The sequence below is a fragment of the Monodelphis domestica genome, chromosome 4, assembly GCF_027887165.1.
Source record: "Monodelphis domestica isolate mMonDom1 chromosome 4, mMonDom1.pri, whole genome shotgun sequence".
Taxonomy (NCBI): Eukaryota; Metazoa; Chordata; class Mammalia; order Didelphimorphia; family Didelphidae; genus Monodelphis; species Monodelphis domestica.
Window position 1 is genome coordinate 446,184,877 of NC_077230.1, and position 21,276 is coordinate 446,206,152.

At 37.5% G+C, this 21,276-nt stretch overlaps 1 protein-coding gene across 4 annotated transcripts in view; it reads left to right on the top strand.

Moving 5' to 3' along the window:
* LOC100619450 (zinc finger protein OZF-like) overlaps positions 1-17,184 on the top strand; it is an 87,655-nt gene extending 70,471 nt beyond the window's left edge. For all 4 annotated transcript variants that reach the window (XM_056825846.1, XM_056825849.1, XM_056825848.1 and 1 more), the window contains one exon: positions 9,837-17,184. In XM_056825846.1, coding sequence (XP_056681824.1) covers positions 9,837-11,365 — 1,529 coding nt within the window. In that variant the 3' untranslated portion in view covers positions 11,366-17,184. The remainder of the gene's footprint in view (positions 1-9,836) is intronic.
* Positions 17,185-21,276: the final 4,092 nt, after the last annotated feature.

The window sequence follows — 21,276 nt, forward strand, 5'->3', positions numbered from 1 at the left end:
AGATCATAATGCAATAAAAATCTTGTCAATGAAAATTAATCGAAAGAAAAGTTTTAAATTAATTAGAAACTGAATAATCTAATTGGTCAAAAGGGGTGGGTCAACAAACAAATGATGGCAATAATGGTGTCATAAAAGGAATGATTGAGGAGACAACATATCAAAAATTGTAGGATGTAACCAAAGCAGTACTTGGGGGAAAATTTATATCCATGAATACTTATATTAATAAAATAGAGGGGGGAAAATGCAAAAGAACAAATTAAAAATCCAATAAGGACTAAATTGGAAATCTAAAAAGTCAAAGGAGAAATGAATAAAATTGAAAGTAAAAAAAACTTTTGAACTAATAAATAAGACTAGGAGTTTGTTTTCAAAGAAAAAAATGACAAATAAAATAGAGCATTAATCTATCTACTATTTAAATGATTTTGCAAACTAGGAAAAGCAGTCTACAGAATTTTTAGTGTGATGCTAATAGAATGCTAATGGATGAGCCAGGAGAAGAAAAACAGAGAAAAAAATGTAGGCAAATTTCCTTAATGAATAATGATACAAAAATCCTTTTTATCCCTATTTATTTTTCTCCATATGTCTATTAATTCTAATTTTTCTAAGATTTCATTCACTTCTTTCACCTCTTTCTTATTTATTTTTTGGTTTGATTTATCTAAATTTGATAATGGTTGGTTTAAGTCTCCCACTAATATGGTTTTACTGTCTATTTCTTCCTTCAATTCTCCTAGTTTCTCCATTAGAAATTTGGGTGCTATATTATTTGGTGCATACATGTTGATTAGTGATATTTCCTCATTATCTAAAGTCCCTTTTAACAAAATATAATTACCTTCCCTATCCCTTTTGATCAGGTCTGTTTTTGCTTTGGCTTTATCAGATATCATGATTACCACTCCTGCCTTCTTTCTGTCAATTGAGGCCCAGAAGGTCTTACTCCATCCTTTAATTATGACCTTGTGGGTGTCAACCCACCTCATGTATGTTTCTTGAAGACAACATATGTTAGGGTTTTGGATTCTAATCCATTCTGCTATTCGTCTACGTTTTATGGGTGAGTTCATCCCATTCACGTTCAAAGTTATGACTATCATTTGTGGACTCCCTGGCATTTTGATATCCTTCCCTAGTTCTAACCTTTTCTTCTTCAGCTCTTCCTTTTAGTCCAGTGATTTACTTTAAATTGGTCCCCCTTGTCCCCTCCCTTGATATGTTTCCCTTTTTAGTCCCTCTCTTTTTGTTCCCTCCCCTTCCCCCCCTCTCTTTCCCTCCCCTTTTGTTTTCCCTCTCCCCCTTCCCCCTTGGTTTTCCCTTCTCCCTACCCTTGTTGGGTAAGACAGAATTCAAGATCCCAATGGATCTGGATGTTTTTCCCTCTCAGAGTTGATTTCCCTGAGAGTAAGGTTTAAGTAAAAACTCTCTTCCTCTCCTTCTTATAGGAGTTTTCTTCCCCTCCCCTTCCCATGTGAATCTTTGTGTGAGAACGATTATTCTATTTGGTCTTTCTTTTCCCCCTATTTACACATTACATGTTCCCCACATGTTAGTATACATAGATTGATATAAATGTAGTCCTTATAGAAGAGAGTTTGAGTAAAAGAAGAAGATAACATTTTTCTCCTTTTCCCTTTCCTTCAAATTTACCTTTTCAGGCATTCCATGCTCTTTGATTTTCGATATCGAACTTTCCACAGAGCTCTGGTCTTTTCATTGCAAAAAGTTGGAAATCTTCTATTTTGTTGAATGCCCATACTTTCCCTTGGAAGTATATAGTCAGTTTTGCTGGATAGCTGATTCTTGGTTGAAGACCCAGCTCTCTTGCCTTTCTGAAGATCATATTTGATGCCTTATGATCATTTAGAGTAGAACTTGCAAGGTCTTGTGTGACCCTGATTGGCATTCCTTTATATCTAAATTGTCTTTTTCTGGCTTCTTGTAGGATTTTTTCTTTTGTTTGAGAGTTTTGGAATTTGGCAATTACATTCCTGGGAGTTGTCTTTTGGGGGTTTAGTGTAGAAGGTGTTCTGTGAGCTCTGTCAGTGGCTGTATTGCCCCCTTGTTCTAGAATCTCTGGGCAATTTTCTTTGATTATCTCTTCTATTACGATGTTGAGTTTGGTGTTTATTTCTGGCTTTTCTGGAAGTCCAATTATTCTTAAATTATCTCTGCTCCCTCTATTTTCCAAATCTGTCACTTTGTCAGTGAGATATTTTATGTTCTCTTCTAATTTCTTGGTCTTTGGCTTTGCTTTATTAGTTCTTGCTTTAAAGCCTGGTTTTCTTTTACAGTTTGGTCAAACTGGTTTTGTAGATGCATGAATTTCTTTTGCATTATTTCCCACTTTTTCCACTTTTTCTCCCAGAAGGCTTCCATCTTTTTGATCATTTCAGATTCAAATTCTTCATGGGTTTGTGGAGAGTTTCCATTTCCTTTGGAAGGTTTTGGAGCATTTTCTTGTGTTCCCTCTTCTATCTCCTCTGTGTTTTGTATTTTTGCTCCATAAAATGTGTCCAAAGTCGCCCCCTTCTTTTTTTTTTTAATTTTGGACTTTTGTGCTTCTGTGGAGTTTGCCGTCTCTATCTGAGTGGGGAGGGAATAGCTTTTCTTATCTCTGTCTGGCGTTCAGAGGTTTTAGCCCTAGGCAGATTGTTCTATGCAGTTGTTGTTCTGTCTTCCCGGGAAGCCAGGAGTTGCTGGTGTGTCCCTGTTACTGCCCTCCTCTCCTCGGCACCCTCCTGATGCTTCTCCATTGCCTTACTTCCATGCTCTAAGCCTAGCTTGGCCCTTGTTCCTGTGCCTTAGCTGGGGGGAGGGGCCGCGGCTTCCTGGAGCTCTGAGGGCTCCTAATGAGATTAGCTTTCCCTGGGTTGAATTTACTATGCCTTGAGGCAGGGACTTTTTTCGTGAGACTCTGATGGAAGGATCCAGCCAGGGGGTTACAAGCTCCCCCCCCCTCTCTGTTTCCCTGCTGTCTGGGTGCTCCCTCAACTGGGTTAGGTTGTTTTCAGGATGTGGCCTTCAGAATAGCCAGCTCCCGAGGCCCTTTTGCCAGCCCTGAGGGTTGCTGTTGTTTCAGAAGACCCTGCTCTCTGAGGGGGAGGGGGCCATGGCTTTCTGGAACTCCGAGGGCTCCTCCCAGGGGGTTACGAGCTCCCCATCCCTTTCTGTTTCCATGCTGTCTGGGTGCCCCCTCGACTGGGTTAGGTTGTTTTCAGGATGTGGCCTTCAGAATAGCAGGCCGTGGGGCTCTGAGGTTGCTTCTGCTGCCTCGGACTCGGACTCGGTGCTCTGGGTTGGGGGGGGATGGGTCCTAGGACCTTCCTTCTGCCTACCCCTTAGGTCCGAGTGGTCTGGGGTTCTGGCTTTTGGGGGGGGGCGTACCTTTTGCTCCAGGTCCAGGTCCAGGAGGAGGACTCCCGGGGTCTATGCTGTTGATTGTTTTGAATTTTGGTGCCCTAGGAGCATTCGGTTTGAGATCGGTAAGGAAGGGTTTCAGGAGATCTGAACTTTAGCTTTCTCTAAGCCACCATCTTGACTGGAAGCATGATACAAAAATCTTAGACAGCTCACAAAGTTTATTCTCCGTGACCAGGTGGAATTTATACTAGGGATGCAAAGTTGGTTTAATATTGGGAAAACTGTCAGCATAATTGACAATATCCATAAGCAATCTAAAAGAAATCCCACAATTATCTCAATAAATGAAGAAAAGATCTTGGACAATATGCAATGCCCATTCCTCTTAACATCCCTAGAAAGCAAAGTAATAAAAAGGGCCATCCTTTAAAATAATAAACAATATCTCTCTAAAACCATCAGCAAATATCATATGCAATTGGGATCAGTGAGAAGCCTTCACATTAAGATCAGGACTGAAGCCAGGATGCATATTATCACCACTATTATTTAATATTGTACGAGAAATGTAAGCTTTAGCAATAAGTGGTTTTATTTTTTCTATAATTTCATATAATAAACAATTTTTAACATGTTTTCCAAAATTTTGAGGTCCAAACTGTGTCCTTCTCTCCTCCCTTACATGCTAAGTAATTTGATCCAGTATATACATGTATGATCATAAAAAAAAAAAACATTTTCATACTGGTTATGTTGTGAGAGAAGATTCCTATAAAACTAAAATTCTAAAATAAGAACATGGAGAAATAAAATAAAGTGAAGAACAGTATGTGCTGATCTGCATTCAGACCCCATTTGTTCTTTCTCTGAAGGTCCATAGCATTTTTCATCACAAGTCCTTAAGAATTTTCTTGGTTCATCCATTCTGGAGGGCAATTTGGAACTATGCACAAAGGACTCTAAAAGACTTCCTGCCCTTTGATCCAGGCATAACACTGCTGGGTTTGATCCAGGTATAACACCCTAAAGAGATCATAAGGAAAAAGACTTGTACAAGAATATTTATAGCTGTACTCTTTGTGGTGGCAAAAAATTGGAAAATGAGGGGATGCCATTCAGTTGTGGAATGGCTGAACAAACTGTGGTATGTTGGTGATGGAATACTATTGTGCTCAAAGGAATAATAAAGTGGAAGAATTCCATGTGAACTGGAATGACCTTGAGAAACTGATGCAGTGTGAGAGGAGCAGAACCAGGAGAACATTGTACACAGAGACTGATGCACTGTGGTACAATCGAATGTAATGGACTTCTCCATTAGTGGCAATGCAGTGATCCTGAACAACCTGGAGGGATCTATGAGAAAGAACACTATCCACATTCAGAGGAAAAACTGTGGGAGTAGAAACACCAAAGAAAAACAACTGCTCAATTACATGGATCGATGGGGATATGATTATGGATGTAGATTCTAAATGATCACCCCAGTGCAAACATCAACAACATGGAAATAGGTTTTGATCAAGGATACATGTAAAACCCAGTGAAATTGTACATCGGTTATGGAAAGGGGTGATGGGAGGGGAGGGAAAGAATATGATTCTTGTAACCAAGGAAAAATGTTCTAAATTGACTAAATAAAATTAAAAACAAAAACAAATCCCTACTTTAGCATGGGGAGGGAAAGGAAGAGGAAGGAGAAGGTGGGAAAACTTTAATCTTTGGAACTGCAACTAGTCTTTATGTTCTCCCTACTTTACTGAGGGGATTTCAGAGTTTTTCTTTTTTTCTTCACTTTGTCAACATCAATTAAATTCTATACAATTGTTTAAAATTTTTTTCTTGGTTCATTGTACTGTAGAGAAGAGCAAAGTCTTTCACAGTTGATCATCATACAAAATTGCTGTTACTGTGTATAGTGTTCTCCTGGTTCTGCTCACTTCACTTGTATCAATTCATGTTTCCAGGTTTTTCTTTTTTTTTCTTTTAATTTTCTTTTAAATTTCTTTCCCTAGTTACATGATTCATGTGGTCTCCCTCCCCTCTTCCCTCCTCCATCCTGGAGTTCAGAAGCAATTGCGCTGGGTTATACCTATATTATCACTCTAAACTTATTTGTATATTATTTATTTTTGTAATATAGCAATCATTTAATACCAAATCCCATAAAAACCAGTGATAAATCACATGCTTTATTCTGGATTTTGACTCCCATAATTCTTTTTGTAGATATGGATAGCATTCCATGTAACATGTCCCTTGGAATGTCCTGAATCATTCCATCCCTTTTAGTAGCAATTCAGTTGCTATGTACAATGTTCTCCTGGTTCTGCTTATTTTAGTCCCCTTCAGTTGATATGAGTCTTTCAGATTCTTATAGAAATCAATCTATTTATTACTCCTTATAGCATGGTAGTATTCCATCACCATCATATGCCACAATCTGTTCAGCCATTCCCAATGGAGAGACTTCCCCAATTTCCAATTCTATGCTACAAGAGAAAGCATAGCTATAAATATTTTTGTATAAACAGGTCCCCCCCCCTTCTTAATCACTTGGGGACAAAAACCTAGTAGTTGTATTGCTGGATAAAAGGGCATGCATTGTTTTAAAGCTCTTTGGGCATAATTCCAAATTGCCTACCAGAATGGTTGGATCCATTCACAACTCCACCATCAATACATTAGTGTCCCAATTTTGCCACGTTCCCTCCAATATTTATTACTTTCTTTACTGTCATATTGGCCACTCTGCTACCTGTGAGGTGGTATTTCAGAATGGTTTTGATTTATATTTCTCTATTCAGGACAGATTTAAAACATTATTTCATGTGATTATTGATGGTTGTGATTTCTTCATTTCAAAACTGCCAATTCCTGTCCCTTGACCATTTGTCAATTGGGGAATTGTCCCTTGACCATTTTTCAATTGGGGAATGGCTTGGTTTTTCATAAATTTGACTTAGTTCTTTGTATATTTGAGAAATTAGATCTTTGTCTGAGAAATTTGTTATCAAAATTTTTCCACAGTTTGTTGCTTCCCTCCTAATCTTGACTGCATTGGCTTTGTTTCTTACAAACCCCTTTTAATTTGACATATTCAAACTGATTCGTTTTACACCTTCTAATGTTCTCTGTCTCTTGCTTGGTCTTTAATACTTCCCTTCTCCATAAATCTTATCCCAAAAGCTGTGATCCTTGGGTTTATGGAACACTAGATTGCTGAGGTCATTTACCCCAAGTCTATTCCATTGATCCTCCCTTCTATCTCTTAGCTAATGCCATATTAATTTGATGATCATTGTTTTATACTACAGTTTAAGATCTGGTATTGCTAGGCCAACATCCTTCACATTGTTTTTCATTGGTTCTCTTGATATTCTTGATCTTTTGTTCTTTCAGATCAATTTTGTTATTATTTTTTCCAATAAAATAAAATATTTTTTGAGGTTTGTTAGATATGGCACTGAAGAAATAAATTAATTTAGGTAATATTGTCATTTTTATTTTATTAGCTCATCTTACCCAAGAGCAATTAACATTTTTTCCATTATTTAGATCTAGTTTCATTTGTGTAAAAAGTGTTTTGTAGTTGTGTTCATATAATTCCTGTGCTTCTCTTGACAGATAGATTTCCAAATATTTTATATTGTCTAGAGTGACCCTATAAAATGCTTGGAAATTATCAGTGCTTGGAAAACTGGAAAACCATATGGCAAAAATTAGGTATAGATCAATAGCTCACAACCTATGTCAAGATATGGTTAAAATGGGCATATGATTTAGATATAAAGGGTAAACTTTATATATATATATATATATAATTCAGGGAATATAGAATTGTTTGCCTGGCAGATCTATGGAGAAAAGAAGAATTTCTGACCGAATAAGAGATAGAGAACATTATAAGATGGAAAATGAATCATCTTAACTATATAACTTTAAACTGTTTTGAACAAACAAAACCAATGTAACCAAGATTAGGAGGGGAAACAACAAACCAGGAAATACTGTTTTATAACAGATTTATCTGATCTTATTTTTGAAACATATAAAGATCTAGGTCAATTTTATTCCAGAATGCAAATCATTCCCTAGTTGACAAATGGTCATAGGTGGGCAGTTTTTAGATGAAGAAATCAAAGCTGCCAATAATCATATGAAGAAGTGTTGTAAATGTCTGTTGATTATAGAAGTCAATTAAAAGAACTCTGAAGGATTACTTCACCCCTAACTGATTGGCCAATATGACAGTAAAGAGGAGTGTCACAGATTAGAGGGGATGTGGTGAAATTGGGACACTTAATACCTTGCTGTTTGATTTGTGAACTGATCCATCCTTTCTGGTGAGCAATTTGGAATGACTCCCAAAGCTCTACAAAACAATACGTACCTTTTGATACAGTAGGTCTGTGCCCCAAAGAGATCAGAAAAAAAAGGGAAAGGACCTACTTGTAGGAAATTATTTGTAACTGCTCTTTTGGTAGTAGCAAGGAATTGGAAATTGAAGGGGGTGTCTATCAGTTGACGAATGACTGAATAAATTGTCATATATGAGGGTGATGGAATATTATTCTGCCATAAGAAATGATAAACAGGATCATTTCAGGAAATGCTGGGACAACCCCCTATGAACTGATGCAGAGGGAAATAAGCAGAACCTGGAGAACATTATACACTATAACACTAATGTTATGGAATGTTCAACTGTGATAGCTTTGGCTACTCTCAGCAGTACAATGATCCAGTACTATTCTGGGGGACTTATGACAAAGAATGCCTCCAGAGAAAGAACTGTTGGAGTTGGAATGTAGATGAGAACATACAATTTTTCACTCTTTTATTTGGGTTTGTGTTTTGAGGTTGTGGTTTTATATGATTATTCACTTCTAAAATTAATAATAGGGAAATAAAATTTTAAAAAATCATATGAAACTATATCTCCCAGCCCCTAATTCTGTCTTGTCTAGCAAGTTCATCCTTATTCCTCCTTCATTCTCTGCTCAAATTCCAGGCCTGGAGATAAGAATGAAAGGGAAGGCAATAAGCATTTAAAAATACCTGTTCTGTTCTCTATTTGGTAAAGGAATTCATAATCATTTTTAATTTCACAAAATGTCTGTTAATTTGATACTCTTATTGTCCTCGATTCATAATTGAGGGAACTGAAGTACCAGGTTAAATAACTTATCTCGGGTCATCCATTTACCATCTCTCTCTGGAAGCATTACATTTGTTTTTCTGACTCCCAAATTCTGACCTCTTCACTACCAGCTGCCTTTAATTTCTAGATAATGGAGGTTGTGGAATGTGCCTATCTTCTATTAAAAAAGGTAAATCTAGATGGAATTTTCTGATTGAAAATGTGTTACATGATCTCTGCCCTGCTGTAAATGTCCCAATGATGAATACAACAAAAACCATTGTGTAGGCCTTGTTTGCCTGTCCCTTTTCCATTAAGAGGACCAAATTTTTTTTATTTTTCTCTCCTGATCCCTTCATTATTCCTTATGTCCAGGGCTTCCAGTTCTAAGAGAAAATTTTATCTCTGGTTTTCAGTGAGGGGAATCGCCATGGCTGCAAGAGAAAAAAGGCCCAAAGCTCTCCCGTCTAGGGGAGTGAGGTGAAAGCAGGTGTATAGGGACTGTTACCCCAAAATACTTTTATCTGCTTTAGTGAAGGGAGGGCTAGACTTGGGGGCTGTAAAACCAACCCTGAATTATACTGTTCATTTCCTGAGAGATGCATGATGGACTCAGAATAGAGAAGGAGACATTATTTATGGTAGATTGTAAAATAAGATGAATATTTCATATGTCTTCAACTGAATGACATATCTTTGCATCTGTAGAGAAAAGAAGAAAACTTGTATTGTATTTTGAAAATTGCTACATGAGAATTAAAAAGAATGAAGTTGTTTCTCAGCTTAGCATATAAAATTTACCAAAAATGACCATGTGATAGTTTATCCAAAATGATGGGAATGAAATATCTGGAAGGTTACTTGAGAAATGATAAAATTATAAGATTAGTGAATGAATGACTTTAAAAGGAAAGACAGAAAGAGTGGACAAAGATTGTTCAGTACTATGAACAAAGCATGCTTAGGCACAGGGTTTGAGTTGTAGTATACTTGCAAGGAAGTTGGTCAGGTCACTTCACCATTCTTTACATATGATATGAGTTGTGAAGTGTGATGAAAGTCTTGGTCTTGTATGTATCACAGATCAGTGGTGAGGTTTCATTGTTACTGTATGGGAAAGTGGTTCTAAAATCTTTCATCTTGTAGTCAAGACCAAATGGTGTATCCAAATTCTTGTTCTGCTCATTTAAGTTTGAAAACTTCTTTTGGCCTTGGAAAATAGAATAAAAATCAGTTTACTTACTGCCATTAGAGAAAAAAACTTATTTTCCATGTATGTTCCTTTTGTTTTATGCTTATATCATTGTTTTTTTTTCTTCAGAGGCAGAGACTAATTTTGAAGGGAAGGAGATGTCTACAAAGCTGAGCTTTTTTGTGGAAAGATCTAGCCCTCCAAGAGGCATGAATAAAGGTCCCTGTGACTTCATTTTGAGAGAAATCTATGATTCTAATATGAAGGTAAATAAAAAGACAAAGAGTGGTTGTGAATTGGGTGAAATTGCAGAGAAATTCACCCAACATTCAGTCTTAAAACAGTGTATGAAATTGACTTCAGGAAATGACTGTTGTCAGGATAGTGAATACACCAAATGCTTTCCTGAAAAAGGAGGATTTAATCAGTCAAATGAGAAACCTCCTGAAATGTCCATGTATCAAGATAAACTTGGGAGAATCACCTCTGGCTCAAGTTTAGACCCCATAAGACATCCAAAAAGTAAACATGTAGAGATGCTTTCTATGAGTAAAAAAGGTGAGAGACCTTTGAGTCAGAATTCTGAGTCTGGTTCATATCAAATAATCCACACTGGAGAGGATCCTTATGAATATACGCAGTGTGGAAAGACTTTCACACAGAGGGACAATCTTGCTAAACATCAGAAAATCCACACAGGAGAGAAACCTTATGATTGTACACAGTGTGGAAAGATTTTCACACACAGGGTTATTCTTACTAAACACCAGAGAATCCACTCTGGAGAGAAACCTTATGAATGTACACATTGTGGAAAGGCTTTCACAAAGAGGGGTAATCTTGCCAAACATCAGAGAATCCACTCTGGAGAGAAACCTTATGAATGTACACAGTGTGGAAAGGCTTTCACACAGAGGGTTAATCTTGCCAAACATCAGAGAATCCACACTGGAGAGAAACCTTATGAATGTACACAGTGTGGAAAGGCTTTCGCACAGAGGGGAGATCTTGCTGTACATCAGAGAATCCACACTGGAGAGAAACCTTATGAATGTACACAGTGTGGAAAGGCTTTCACACAGAGGGGTCATCTTGTTGTACATCAGAGAATCCATACTGGAGAGAAACCTTATGAATGTACACAGTGTGGAAAGGCTTTCACTCAGGGAAATAAGCTTGCTGTACATCAGAGAATCCACACTGGAGAGAAACCTTATGAATGTACACAGTGTGGAAAGGCTTTCATATACAAGGTGAGTCTTGCTGCACATCAGAGAATCCACACTGGAGAGAAACCTTATGAATGTACACAATGTGGAAAGACTTTCACACACAGCATGAGTCTTGCTAAGCATCAGAGAATCCACACTGGAGAGAAACCTTATGAATGTACACAGTGTGGAAAGACTTTCACACGGAGGAATAATCTTGCTGCACATCAGAGAATCCACACTGGAGAGAAACCTTATGAATGTGCACAGTGTGGAAAGGCTTTCACACGGAGTGACCATCTTGCTACACATCAGAGAATCCACTCTGGAGAAAAACCTTATGAATGTACACAGTGTGGAAAGGCTTTCACACACAGCGTGGGTCTTGCTAAGCATCAGAGAATCCACTCTGGAGAGAAACCTTTTGAATGTAATAAGTTCAGATAGCCTTTCTCTTAATGTTCCACAGTTGCTTCACGTCAGGAAATCCCTACTGGAGAGAAACCTCATAAGTGAGACTGAGATTATAGTTGCTATTCTTACATTATTTAACATAAGAGGATCCACACTAGAAAGAAACTTTAGGAATATGATCAATGTGGTAAGCCCTTCAGATAACAATCATATCTTATTCCCAAGCGAGAATTTATTTTGGATAGAAATCTTATTCCTGTCATGAACAAAGAAAGACATTGGAATGGAGAGTCCAGAACTTTTTCAGTAGGAGAAAATGTCTTCTGAACAAATTGGTTCCAGACGGATTCCCTGTAGGAAGGCTTTCAGCCAAAGATCATCTTTTATTTCATGCCAGAGGATTCATAGTGCAACAAAACCTAATGACCTGTGCTCAAGTTTATGTGTTTTCCTCAGGAAGAAGGTGATCACTCTTATTCGAAGAAATGCAAATGACAACAAATTTGAAGGACCAGCCCACATCTGTTAGATTAGTTATTATAGAAAAGGAAAGTGACAAAACTTGGAGGAGATGTGAGAAGATTGAAAAAGGAATGAACTTTTGGGATTGGTGTGTACTAATTCAACCATTCTGGAGAAGGCAATTTGGAACTATGTCCAAAAGGCATTAAAAAATAAGGAGGAAAATGGCCTATATAGGTTAAAAATATCAAACACTTAAAGGTACTCTTTTTGGGATGACAAAAGCATTGGAAATTAAGTGGAAACATCCATTGGGAAATGCTTGAGCAAATGGTGGCATCTGATTATAATGGAATCCTATTATTTTATCAGTAATGAGGGAAAGGAAGAGCTCAGAAAACCTGGAAAGACTTGAGAACCGATGCAGATTTTTAAATATATTTAACATATATATATACATTTTATAAAATCAAAATTATCCATTTTACATTTGGTAATGTTCCCTGTCTCTTGTTTGGTCTTAAATTTCCTTCCTTTCCCATAGATCTGACAGGTATACTATTTCATGTTCCTCTAATTTACTTATAATATCACTCTTCATGTTTAAGTCATATACCCATTGGGAATTTATCTTGGTATAAGATGTGAGAAATTAATCTAAACCTAATTTTCCCCATACTGTTTTCTAATTTTCCCAGCTGTGTTTGTCCCTAAAGCTGGGATCTTTGGATTTATCAAATACTAGCTTTTTCAGGTCACTTACCCCAAGTCTATTCCATTGATCCACCTTTCTGTCTCTTCTCCAGTACCATATTGTTTTGATGATCAGTTTTTAGTTCAGTTTAATATCTAGTATTTTAGGCCCCCATCCTTTACATTAAAAAAAATAGTTCCCTTGATATTCTTGATCTTCTCTTTTTTTAGAAGAATTTTATTATAATTTTTTCTAATTCTTTAAAAAAGGTTTTTGGTAGTTTGATAGGTATAGTACTGAATAAGCAAATTAATTTGGGTAGGATTGTCATTTTTATTATATTAACTCATCCTATGCATGAACAAATGATGTTTTTCTAATTGTTTAGACCTAGTTTTATTTGTATGAAAATTGTTTTTATAGTTGTGTTCATATAATTCCTGAGTTTATCTTGGCAAAAATATTCTCAAATATTTTATGTCTAGAGTGATTGTTAGTGGAGTTTCTCTTTTTAACTTTTGCTGCTGATTTGTGTTGGAAATATATAAAAATGCTGATCATTTATGTGGGATTATTCTATATTATATAATTAGGATTTGCTCCCCAGAACTCTAAATCCCAGCTTACCACTTCTCATGTTATGTCATTACGTTTTGGCGATAAAGTTTATGTATGACTCTACCTCTTGCTCTTTTTGTGATTGGGACTGAGGATGTGGGCTTTATGCCAGCCAGGATTTACTTTTTGTAGGATATTTAGATTTGAACTTCTATTTCTTTTAGTTTATGTTCTTTCTACTTATGTTCTTTCTACTTCAAGTGATTATGAATAAACTTTATAAAATGCAATACTTGGAGTTATTGGACATTAATTTAAATTTTACATTGTGGTGACTAGAAGTCAAGAGTTTAGAACCCTTGCTCCTCTCTAAGTTGGTAGAGCAATTTTTTTAATAGACAAAAAGACAATTAGCTTTTTTTTTTTTAAACCCTTACCTTCCGTCTTGGAGTCAATACTGTGTATTGGCTCCAAGGCAGAAGAGTGGTAAGGGCTAGGCAATGGGGGTCAAGTGACTTGCCCAGGGTCACACAGCTGGGAAGTGTCTGAGGCCAGATTTGAACCTAGGACCTCCTGTCTCTAGGCCTGGCTCTCAATTCACTGAGCTACCCAGCTGCCCCCAACAGATTAGTTTTAAAAGCCTCTGCTGCCCTTGCTGTTCATCCTGCGGCTGCTCCTGCACATGTGGCTGCTGTTGCTCTTACTGTGAGCCTGCCTCAGTTTCTCTTAAGCACACTGGCTGGAGGTCCTTGTGAACTGTTTCTGTGTGGAGCCTGAGGTATTAAACCCCCCTTTCCATTGTATTGCTAACACCTGAGTGCTTACTGCTTCCTTGAATGCCCCAGGTGTTTCTTTTAGGCAACAATTAGCCTCCTAAAGGCTTTTGCTTGAGTAGACTGCTTCCATGCTCTTAACTCCCTGCCCACATGTCTGGGGAGAGCAATCAAAGGAGCAGCAGTCCCTGCCCACATGACAGTGTAAGCAAGTGACTCCCTGGCATTTTTACCCCTGGGGGAGGGGAAGGAAGGCTACTCTTCCAAACATCTTAACTTTAGCCACTGCACACTAGGGTAGTGCCACCTATGGAGAGGATATAGAATTGCAAGGATGGGCTAAAAAGGAGAACCTTATCAAAGTTTTAGGATGTCTTTTCCTGCTGCTCTTCCTGGTTGTACAGACTGGATACCTTGTTGTTAGCTTGTATAATCTCAAGATTCAGAGGGGAGAGTCATCTCCCTACACCCCCTTGTCATTTTGGCCTGCTCAGTCTCTGTAACACATCCAATATGGGGTTCATTCACATTATGCCCAATGCAGGTATGGGGAACCCCCAAAGTGTGACCTGTTGAGAGAGTTTTTTTAATTGCTCCCTTTTTATATTTAAGAGGCAAGGGAGCAAAACGATTTCTGAGTAAGAGACCCCCTGCTGCACAGATGGTCAGTTGGTGTCAGAATGGTGTGGCTGAGTTAGTCACAGTTGTAAAAAATAATATTTGGTGAGTTATAAAAGTAGATGAGAAAAACTATGCAAATACAGGTTCAAAACTGTTCAGATACTTTTGATAAATGTAATCAAAAGTATCTTCAATGATGAAGTGAAGCTCAAATGTGAACTTCCCTTCAGGGACAGGTGCAGAGATGCTAAAGAACCTCTTATGAAAAATAAAATATTTATTAAAATATATAAGGATAAAAAGGATTCTAATTCTAATGGATTCTAAATCTACCCAAATAAACTCTCAGGTTCCACAAGGAACCACTTCTCCTGTGTTTCACAGGCTATACTAATACTCCCTGATCTGCCTAACACAAATTTACACTATTCTAATTAAAACTACCACTATTATCCTTATAATTCTTAACTTTGCCTTACAGTTATAAAACAACAAAGGCTAGCTGGTTAGTCTCAACAAAAATCACATTCCAAACCAAAATCGAAACCAAAGACCAGATCTTTCTTTAGTTTTCCCAAATATAAACCAATTTATGAAGACAGAAATAGTCAATAGTGTTTCCCACGTTGAAAGAAAACATTAAGCTCTTTCAGGTCTTTCCCTCAGACAGAGAGAGAGGCAAAGATGTTACCTCCTCCAGCCCTGAGAGTCCCTGAGTGTGTGTCTCTGCCAACTACCAGAGTGAGTAACTGACACATAAAAATGGCTATAACTGTCAACAATTGAAATTAATCCGCTCTCTTGGCTCTGCTTCAAATTCCAATTCTTTCTCAAGCCAGCCATTCTACTTCTTATCTCTAAACTAATAAAACAATATTTATTTTCTAATATCATCCTTAAACATTTGGCAGTTGGAAAAGGGGCTTTTGGGCTCTGGGTCCCCTAGGGAGAGGAGTGTTTCTGACTTGCTCTCTCTGGAACTCTTGGAGTGAGAGAAATGGATTTAAGGCCATAATAGCTTTATTGATTATTATCTTGGGTAGATAGGTAGATGGATAATGGGTAAATTATTAGAGCATAAAAAGTGCCTGGCTCTGGAAGAAGGTACTGCTCTCAGAGGCAGATAGATTTAGGGTTTTCTAGAAAAAAATTTAGTTAGGATTGGGATCTTAGTTATAGTTATAAACTATTATAAGATAGCTCTCACTTTTCTCTTTTCTCTTTCCTATCTGTACTTTCCTAATAATAAACTAAGGGTTTTGTGTTTAAGGAGCTGCTCCCCTGACTTTTCTTCAAACTCTTGCCCCTAAAATTTAACCCTTCACAGACCAAAGAAATCTAAATGAATGATGATACTGGGGAGGGGAAGGAACCTTAAAGAGTCTGGAGGTGAATTTTCAGACCCCCATTGCTTTATTGATATCAACTGTTTCACTTTGTTCCCCTCTGTGAGAAATTGATTACTACAACTGAGAGACTTTGAAGCAGATGCAAGGAATGGAAGCTTGGAGGGACTGTCCATCAAGGAGAGAAGGGAAGATTCCAGAGAAGAATTTGGTCAGAGAGACAGTTAAGGAAGTCAACATATGAAACTTCACTTCTGCTCTCTTGAACTAGGAGAGAGGAGCCGGTAGATGACTGCTCTGAATTCCTGACCAATAATTTAGCCTTGGAAAAGTTTGGGGCAGAGCTCTGAAGATCCCTTTCCAAGTTATTAACAATTTCCCCATAAGGATAAATCAACCACATTTCCTTATATTGGACTTTATAAAAGATTAGGGAAGCCTTATATATACCCTCTGCCCTATCTCATCTCCCTAACTTCTTTCCTTTAAATAAACCCCCTTTTGATAGTATTGTATTGTGAAATTAATTTATTAGAAGCTGCTGGTAACTTACCTTCTCTGAAGAGCTGTTGAAATCAAGTGAAAGGCACAGAAAGTAGATGAGGGGGAGGAGTGAAAATCCCAGTTCTCCTTCTAACCTTATTTCCTAGTGTAACTGTTCCAGTAGTACTCTTACCATAAATACCCTAGTAAAAGAGCCTTTATTACACCTCCAAATAGTGAAGAAGTCTCTGCAATGCAGCTATCAGAATTGGAGAAAAGGACTCTTGAGTTCAGTGCCTGTATCCTGTCATATATATTATATTTGATGATTGTTAGCTTTAAGATTTAATTTTGGTTTTAAGTTCACATATTGATCTAATCTATAATGTTCCATTTCACTATGTCATTTTCAGCTACTGTATTTTGGCCATTAGCTATATATGCTGTTACATTATCTTCATTTATACCTCACCATTGTGAATTTTAAAACCTCCATCTTGGTCTAGCACCCAAAATTGTGCACACCCACACTACACGGGCATGTGCTAGTCAATGACAAATCAGAAACAACTAACTGCCCCCCTGGGCTGTCCTAAGCCAAGCTGGAGCCACCATTGGCACTTGTGAGGCACAGGAAGTGACGGAGAGAGCAGCCTCAGGAATTCGCTCACTTCCTGTGGACAGGGCGAGACGGCAGTTCATGTGAGGAGCTTGGACAGGGAGGAGGCCCGCAGACAGCTTCCCTTCAGATCGGTCAAGTGAGTCAAGGACTGATTCCTTTCCACCTTGGCCCTTTGGGCCTAAACTCCCTCTGCCTTGGTCAGAGGTTGAGTAGCCCCTTACCCTTTTCTCCTCTCTCCTTCTCTCCCTCTCCCTTTCCCTACTCCCATTGTGATTAAACCACCATAAACTCCATTCTGACTTGAGTGTTTCATTTTAGGAATTTCATAAGTAAATTCCTTGGCGGCCATTGTTCAATATTACATCAATCTTAAAAAGGTGAAATTTTCACTACAACACCATATGACTGGACTGGATTGGACTGGAGAAAATTCCATTGTTAAAAGCCCATAGTTAACTTGGACAAACCCTTTTCCATGACAAAACCATAGGTCCTCATGGATGCTTAGTTTTTCACCAAATCTGTCTAGGTAATGATTCATTTAGTAGTTGATGTGAAGTGTTGTATTCCTATACTCCACATTTATTAAAAAATGTAATGGATGAGACATCTGAAGTGATTTTTAATATTGTAGTCCTCTCTTCCACATTGTAATTCCTGGGACATATAAAGACATCCCTTTTATGCTGTTACACTCTCATATCAGAGGATGGAGGTTTCCCAAGGTGTTTGGGTACCCCGGGATGAATTATAATTTCAACCTGGGAGGTGGGAAGGATTTTTCCATGGAGCCTACTGGATCCTCGATGGTTTTTATATGTGTTACTCTTCAGCTTATTCTACCTTTCCACCAGAATTATCTAGATTCTTGGTGAAATTTTTAGACTCAAAAGGTTTTCATCAGGAGTACAGAGGTCTTTCTGGGCTCTCCTGCCAGATTTTAGAATTGTGGCAGCAATAGACTTTGTTAAAAATATCTCAGCCAAGGTTGAAAGATTGGGTACATCTTGAAAACTTGTGAAAAGTATCCATGAGCTTCAAAGGTTTTTTTAAGTGTCACACAGCAACTTATGTGAATTGTAATGATAGTAGGTTTGCTTACTATTGTCATTAAATGGGCTTTTGTGATTTGGGGGATTTTGGTACTTCTTTGAATGTGCATTAGCTGCTGTACTCCTGTTTTTGAAAATCTATTACTTCATGAAAATTATGTGCACTTACATTATGAATCATGGCCAAGTTAAAAGAAGAAACGGATATCATTTTTGTGTGAGAAACATTTGTATTTTGCCTCTCTCTCTTTTTTTTAAAACCCTTACCTTCCATCTTAGAGTCAATATTGGCTCCAAGACAGAAGAGTGGTCAGGGCTAGGCAATGGGGGTCAAGTGACTTGCCCAGGGTCACACAGCTGGGAAGTGTCTGAGGCCAGATTTAAACCTAGGACCTCCCATCTCAAGGCCTGGCTCTCCATCCACTGATCCACCCAGCTTCCCCCTGCCTCTCTTTTGCTAACACAGTCTGTCACTGAATGTGAACTATATATTTTTATTTTTTAAAATTTATTATTCTTTTTCCTTATATGTGCAATAGAGCAATTTTTCTTTTAACTCCTATTTTTTGTACTTAAACGACATGTTACTAGTATTAATGGTTTTTTGTTTTTTGTGCTAATATAAGTTTATAATATTCATTAGCCCTAATATTAATGCATACCCAAAAGCTTTAGACTATGGAAACCTGCCATTGATTGTTTAATATTATGGGACTTTGACTAATAATTGTGTCTTATTTCAGAGGAAGGTATCACAAAAGATCCCTCATACAGTGCCAAGAATGTACTTCAAGAAAAACAACCAATCCCAGTGGGATTTATGAGATTCTGTGCCAAAACAGGGGACTTGAACTTTTTTGGGGGTTTAAGGAGGTTTCTCTTTGACACCCTCAGACGTAGGATTCCTTCAAATCAGATCCAGATTTCTGCAGAGCACCTCAGTTTGGCTGCCATTTTGCCTTCCCTATCCCTGAGAACAAGCATAATATCAGACCAGGGAATACTATTAACTATCTGCTTCAAAATCTAGTCCCTTTTCATTCATTTTTGGTGTGGCAATTTTCTGTAGTCCAGAGTGCTGACTGGATACGTGCTACATTGTTATAATTCTACTACAGGCTTATTGGACATAAATAACTTTAATCAGACCCTGATTCAAGGACCTGTTATAGCTTATTTTTCCTTACTTTATTTTTTACACGAGACTTTGATATTTTATGTTTCATCCAGAAGTTATTTTTTCTCTTTAATTTGTTTATTTTATGTTGTTGATTTTGTTTTTGCAAATAATTAATATACCTTGTAATTCAGCCATGTATCCTTGGATGATCTGTGTGTTGGTAAACATCCTCCTCAAGGGGATTGTATAATTGTCATAAAATTCTATATTTACAAAATTTTTTTCTTATTTGAGAGTAATTTTAGGATAAGAAACTTACTACTTCCCTGAATCAAGAAAGGGAAATACTTGGAGAAGGCCCCATAAAGAAGTCTGCAGAAATAACACACTGTACCCAAAGATCCAGAGTAAACTTTGGGATATAGCGAAATTGAACTGTGGGGGGTTGAATGCATTTATTTTGGTTGTACACTCTTATGCCAAAGGGGTCTTCCCCTAATTGACTTTTTGTCAATGCACCTAGCAATCATTGTTTTTTTTCTTTTATTTCCCTCTTATGCCCAAATTATTGTAATTTCCCCTTAGAAAGTACAATATTGTATGTACCTCTAGTTAAAGATCTTTAGAGATATAAGTTGGTTATGTGTACTGATTCCATGGGGAAACTAGGCATATAAATCTGGCCAATTTCTACATGCTCGTTTTCCAATGGAATCACAGAGGGGAATTGTATAATTAGGATTCATTCCCCAGAACTCTAAATCCCAGCTTCCCACTTTCCTTCTCACTTTATGCCCTTACATTTTGGAGATAAACTTGTGTGTAACCCCTCCTCTTATTCTTCTCCCCTTGATCCCAAAGCTGCAGATATGGGCTTTATGCCAGCCAGGGGAATCTACACATGAGGATGTACTTTTTGTTAGATAATTAGGTTTGAACTTCTTTTTCTTTTAATTTATTTTCTTTCTACTTCAAGTGATTATTAATAAACTTTATAAAATATAATAGAGTTATTGGATATTAATTTAAATTTTACAGTATCCCATAACTTTGCTAAAATTATTAATGATTTCTACTAGCTTTTTATTTGATTTTCTAGGATTCTCAAAGTATACCATCATATCATCTGCAAAGAGTGATAGTTTAGTTGTAGATAGATTTATGTCCCTATCCAAAGGCCTGATCAAATCTTTTGTGGTCATTCAAATCCCTTTTCACTACATAAAGTACTGTATGATCAGTAGTGAACAATATGCTTTCTGGAATGAAGGGGTATACAGGAAATTATTATAGGAAGGGCTTCATCTTGAGCTGATACTTGACTATAGTCTACGTGAAGAGTGAATCAAACTCTTCTTTGTCTATCAATCAAGGACTTTTAAGTTAATGAATCGAAAACTTAAGTACCCCTACTTAGTGCCTTTCCAGACACCAAGTAAGAGAGTTTCCAAGTAACTTACTAGAATAAGCTCACACCTCCAAAGGTCACTTCACCCCCTTGGGCAGTTCTAGGCAAATTGAAAGACTGAGATTCATTCCTGTAAAGTGGGGGATTGATAGGAAATGATAACGAAAAAAGTGCTTTTAAAAGGCCAGCTTGAGGATTCAGTCATTCTCTCTGCATTGGTGAGCCAGACTGGAGGAGGAGACTCTTTTCTTCAATCATGTGTTGGCTTGCAGTGGTGAGTTGAGTGATTCCTTCCTTGTTTTTTTGGTGAGGAGACTCTCTCTGCTAGTTGGTGCTTTGGTGGGACACTCCCTTCAGTGAGAGTTCTAATGATATTCTTGGCAGTCTTAGCCTTGTGTGCACTTAAGGTTCTCAGATTTGAGCTTCCTAATTAGGACTTTGGATTCTGGTGAAATTCCCTTTTGAATTTGCATTTGCAGTCTGGAGACATTAGGATTAAACTCAGGGTTCTGTCTCTTTATCTACATTTTTCCACTTTCACTCTTTCCATCTCTTTGTAATAAAGCTGCTAAAAGTCATTTTGACTTAAGCTGTAATATTTTTAAAATAGCAACCACAATATTACTTTAGAATTCTCATATTTAGCAATTTAAATTCTTCCATCTGGGAACATTATGCTGGAGATTCAATGTCTCCAATTCACTAGGAAAGGCATTTTGCTGTCTCCAAGTCTTGATAGACTGTTTGACAGAGGAGCCCTCATTAAACACTCCAAATTTCATATTGTGCAAAAAATACTACAATG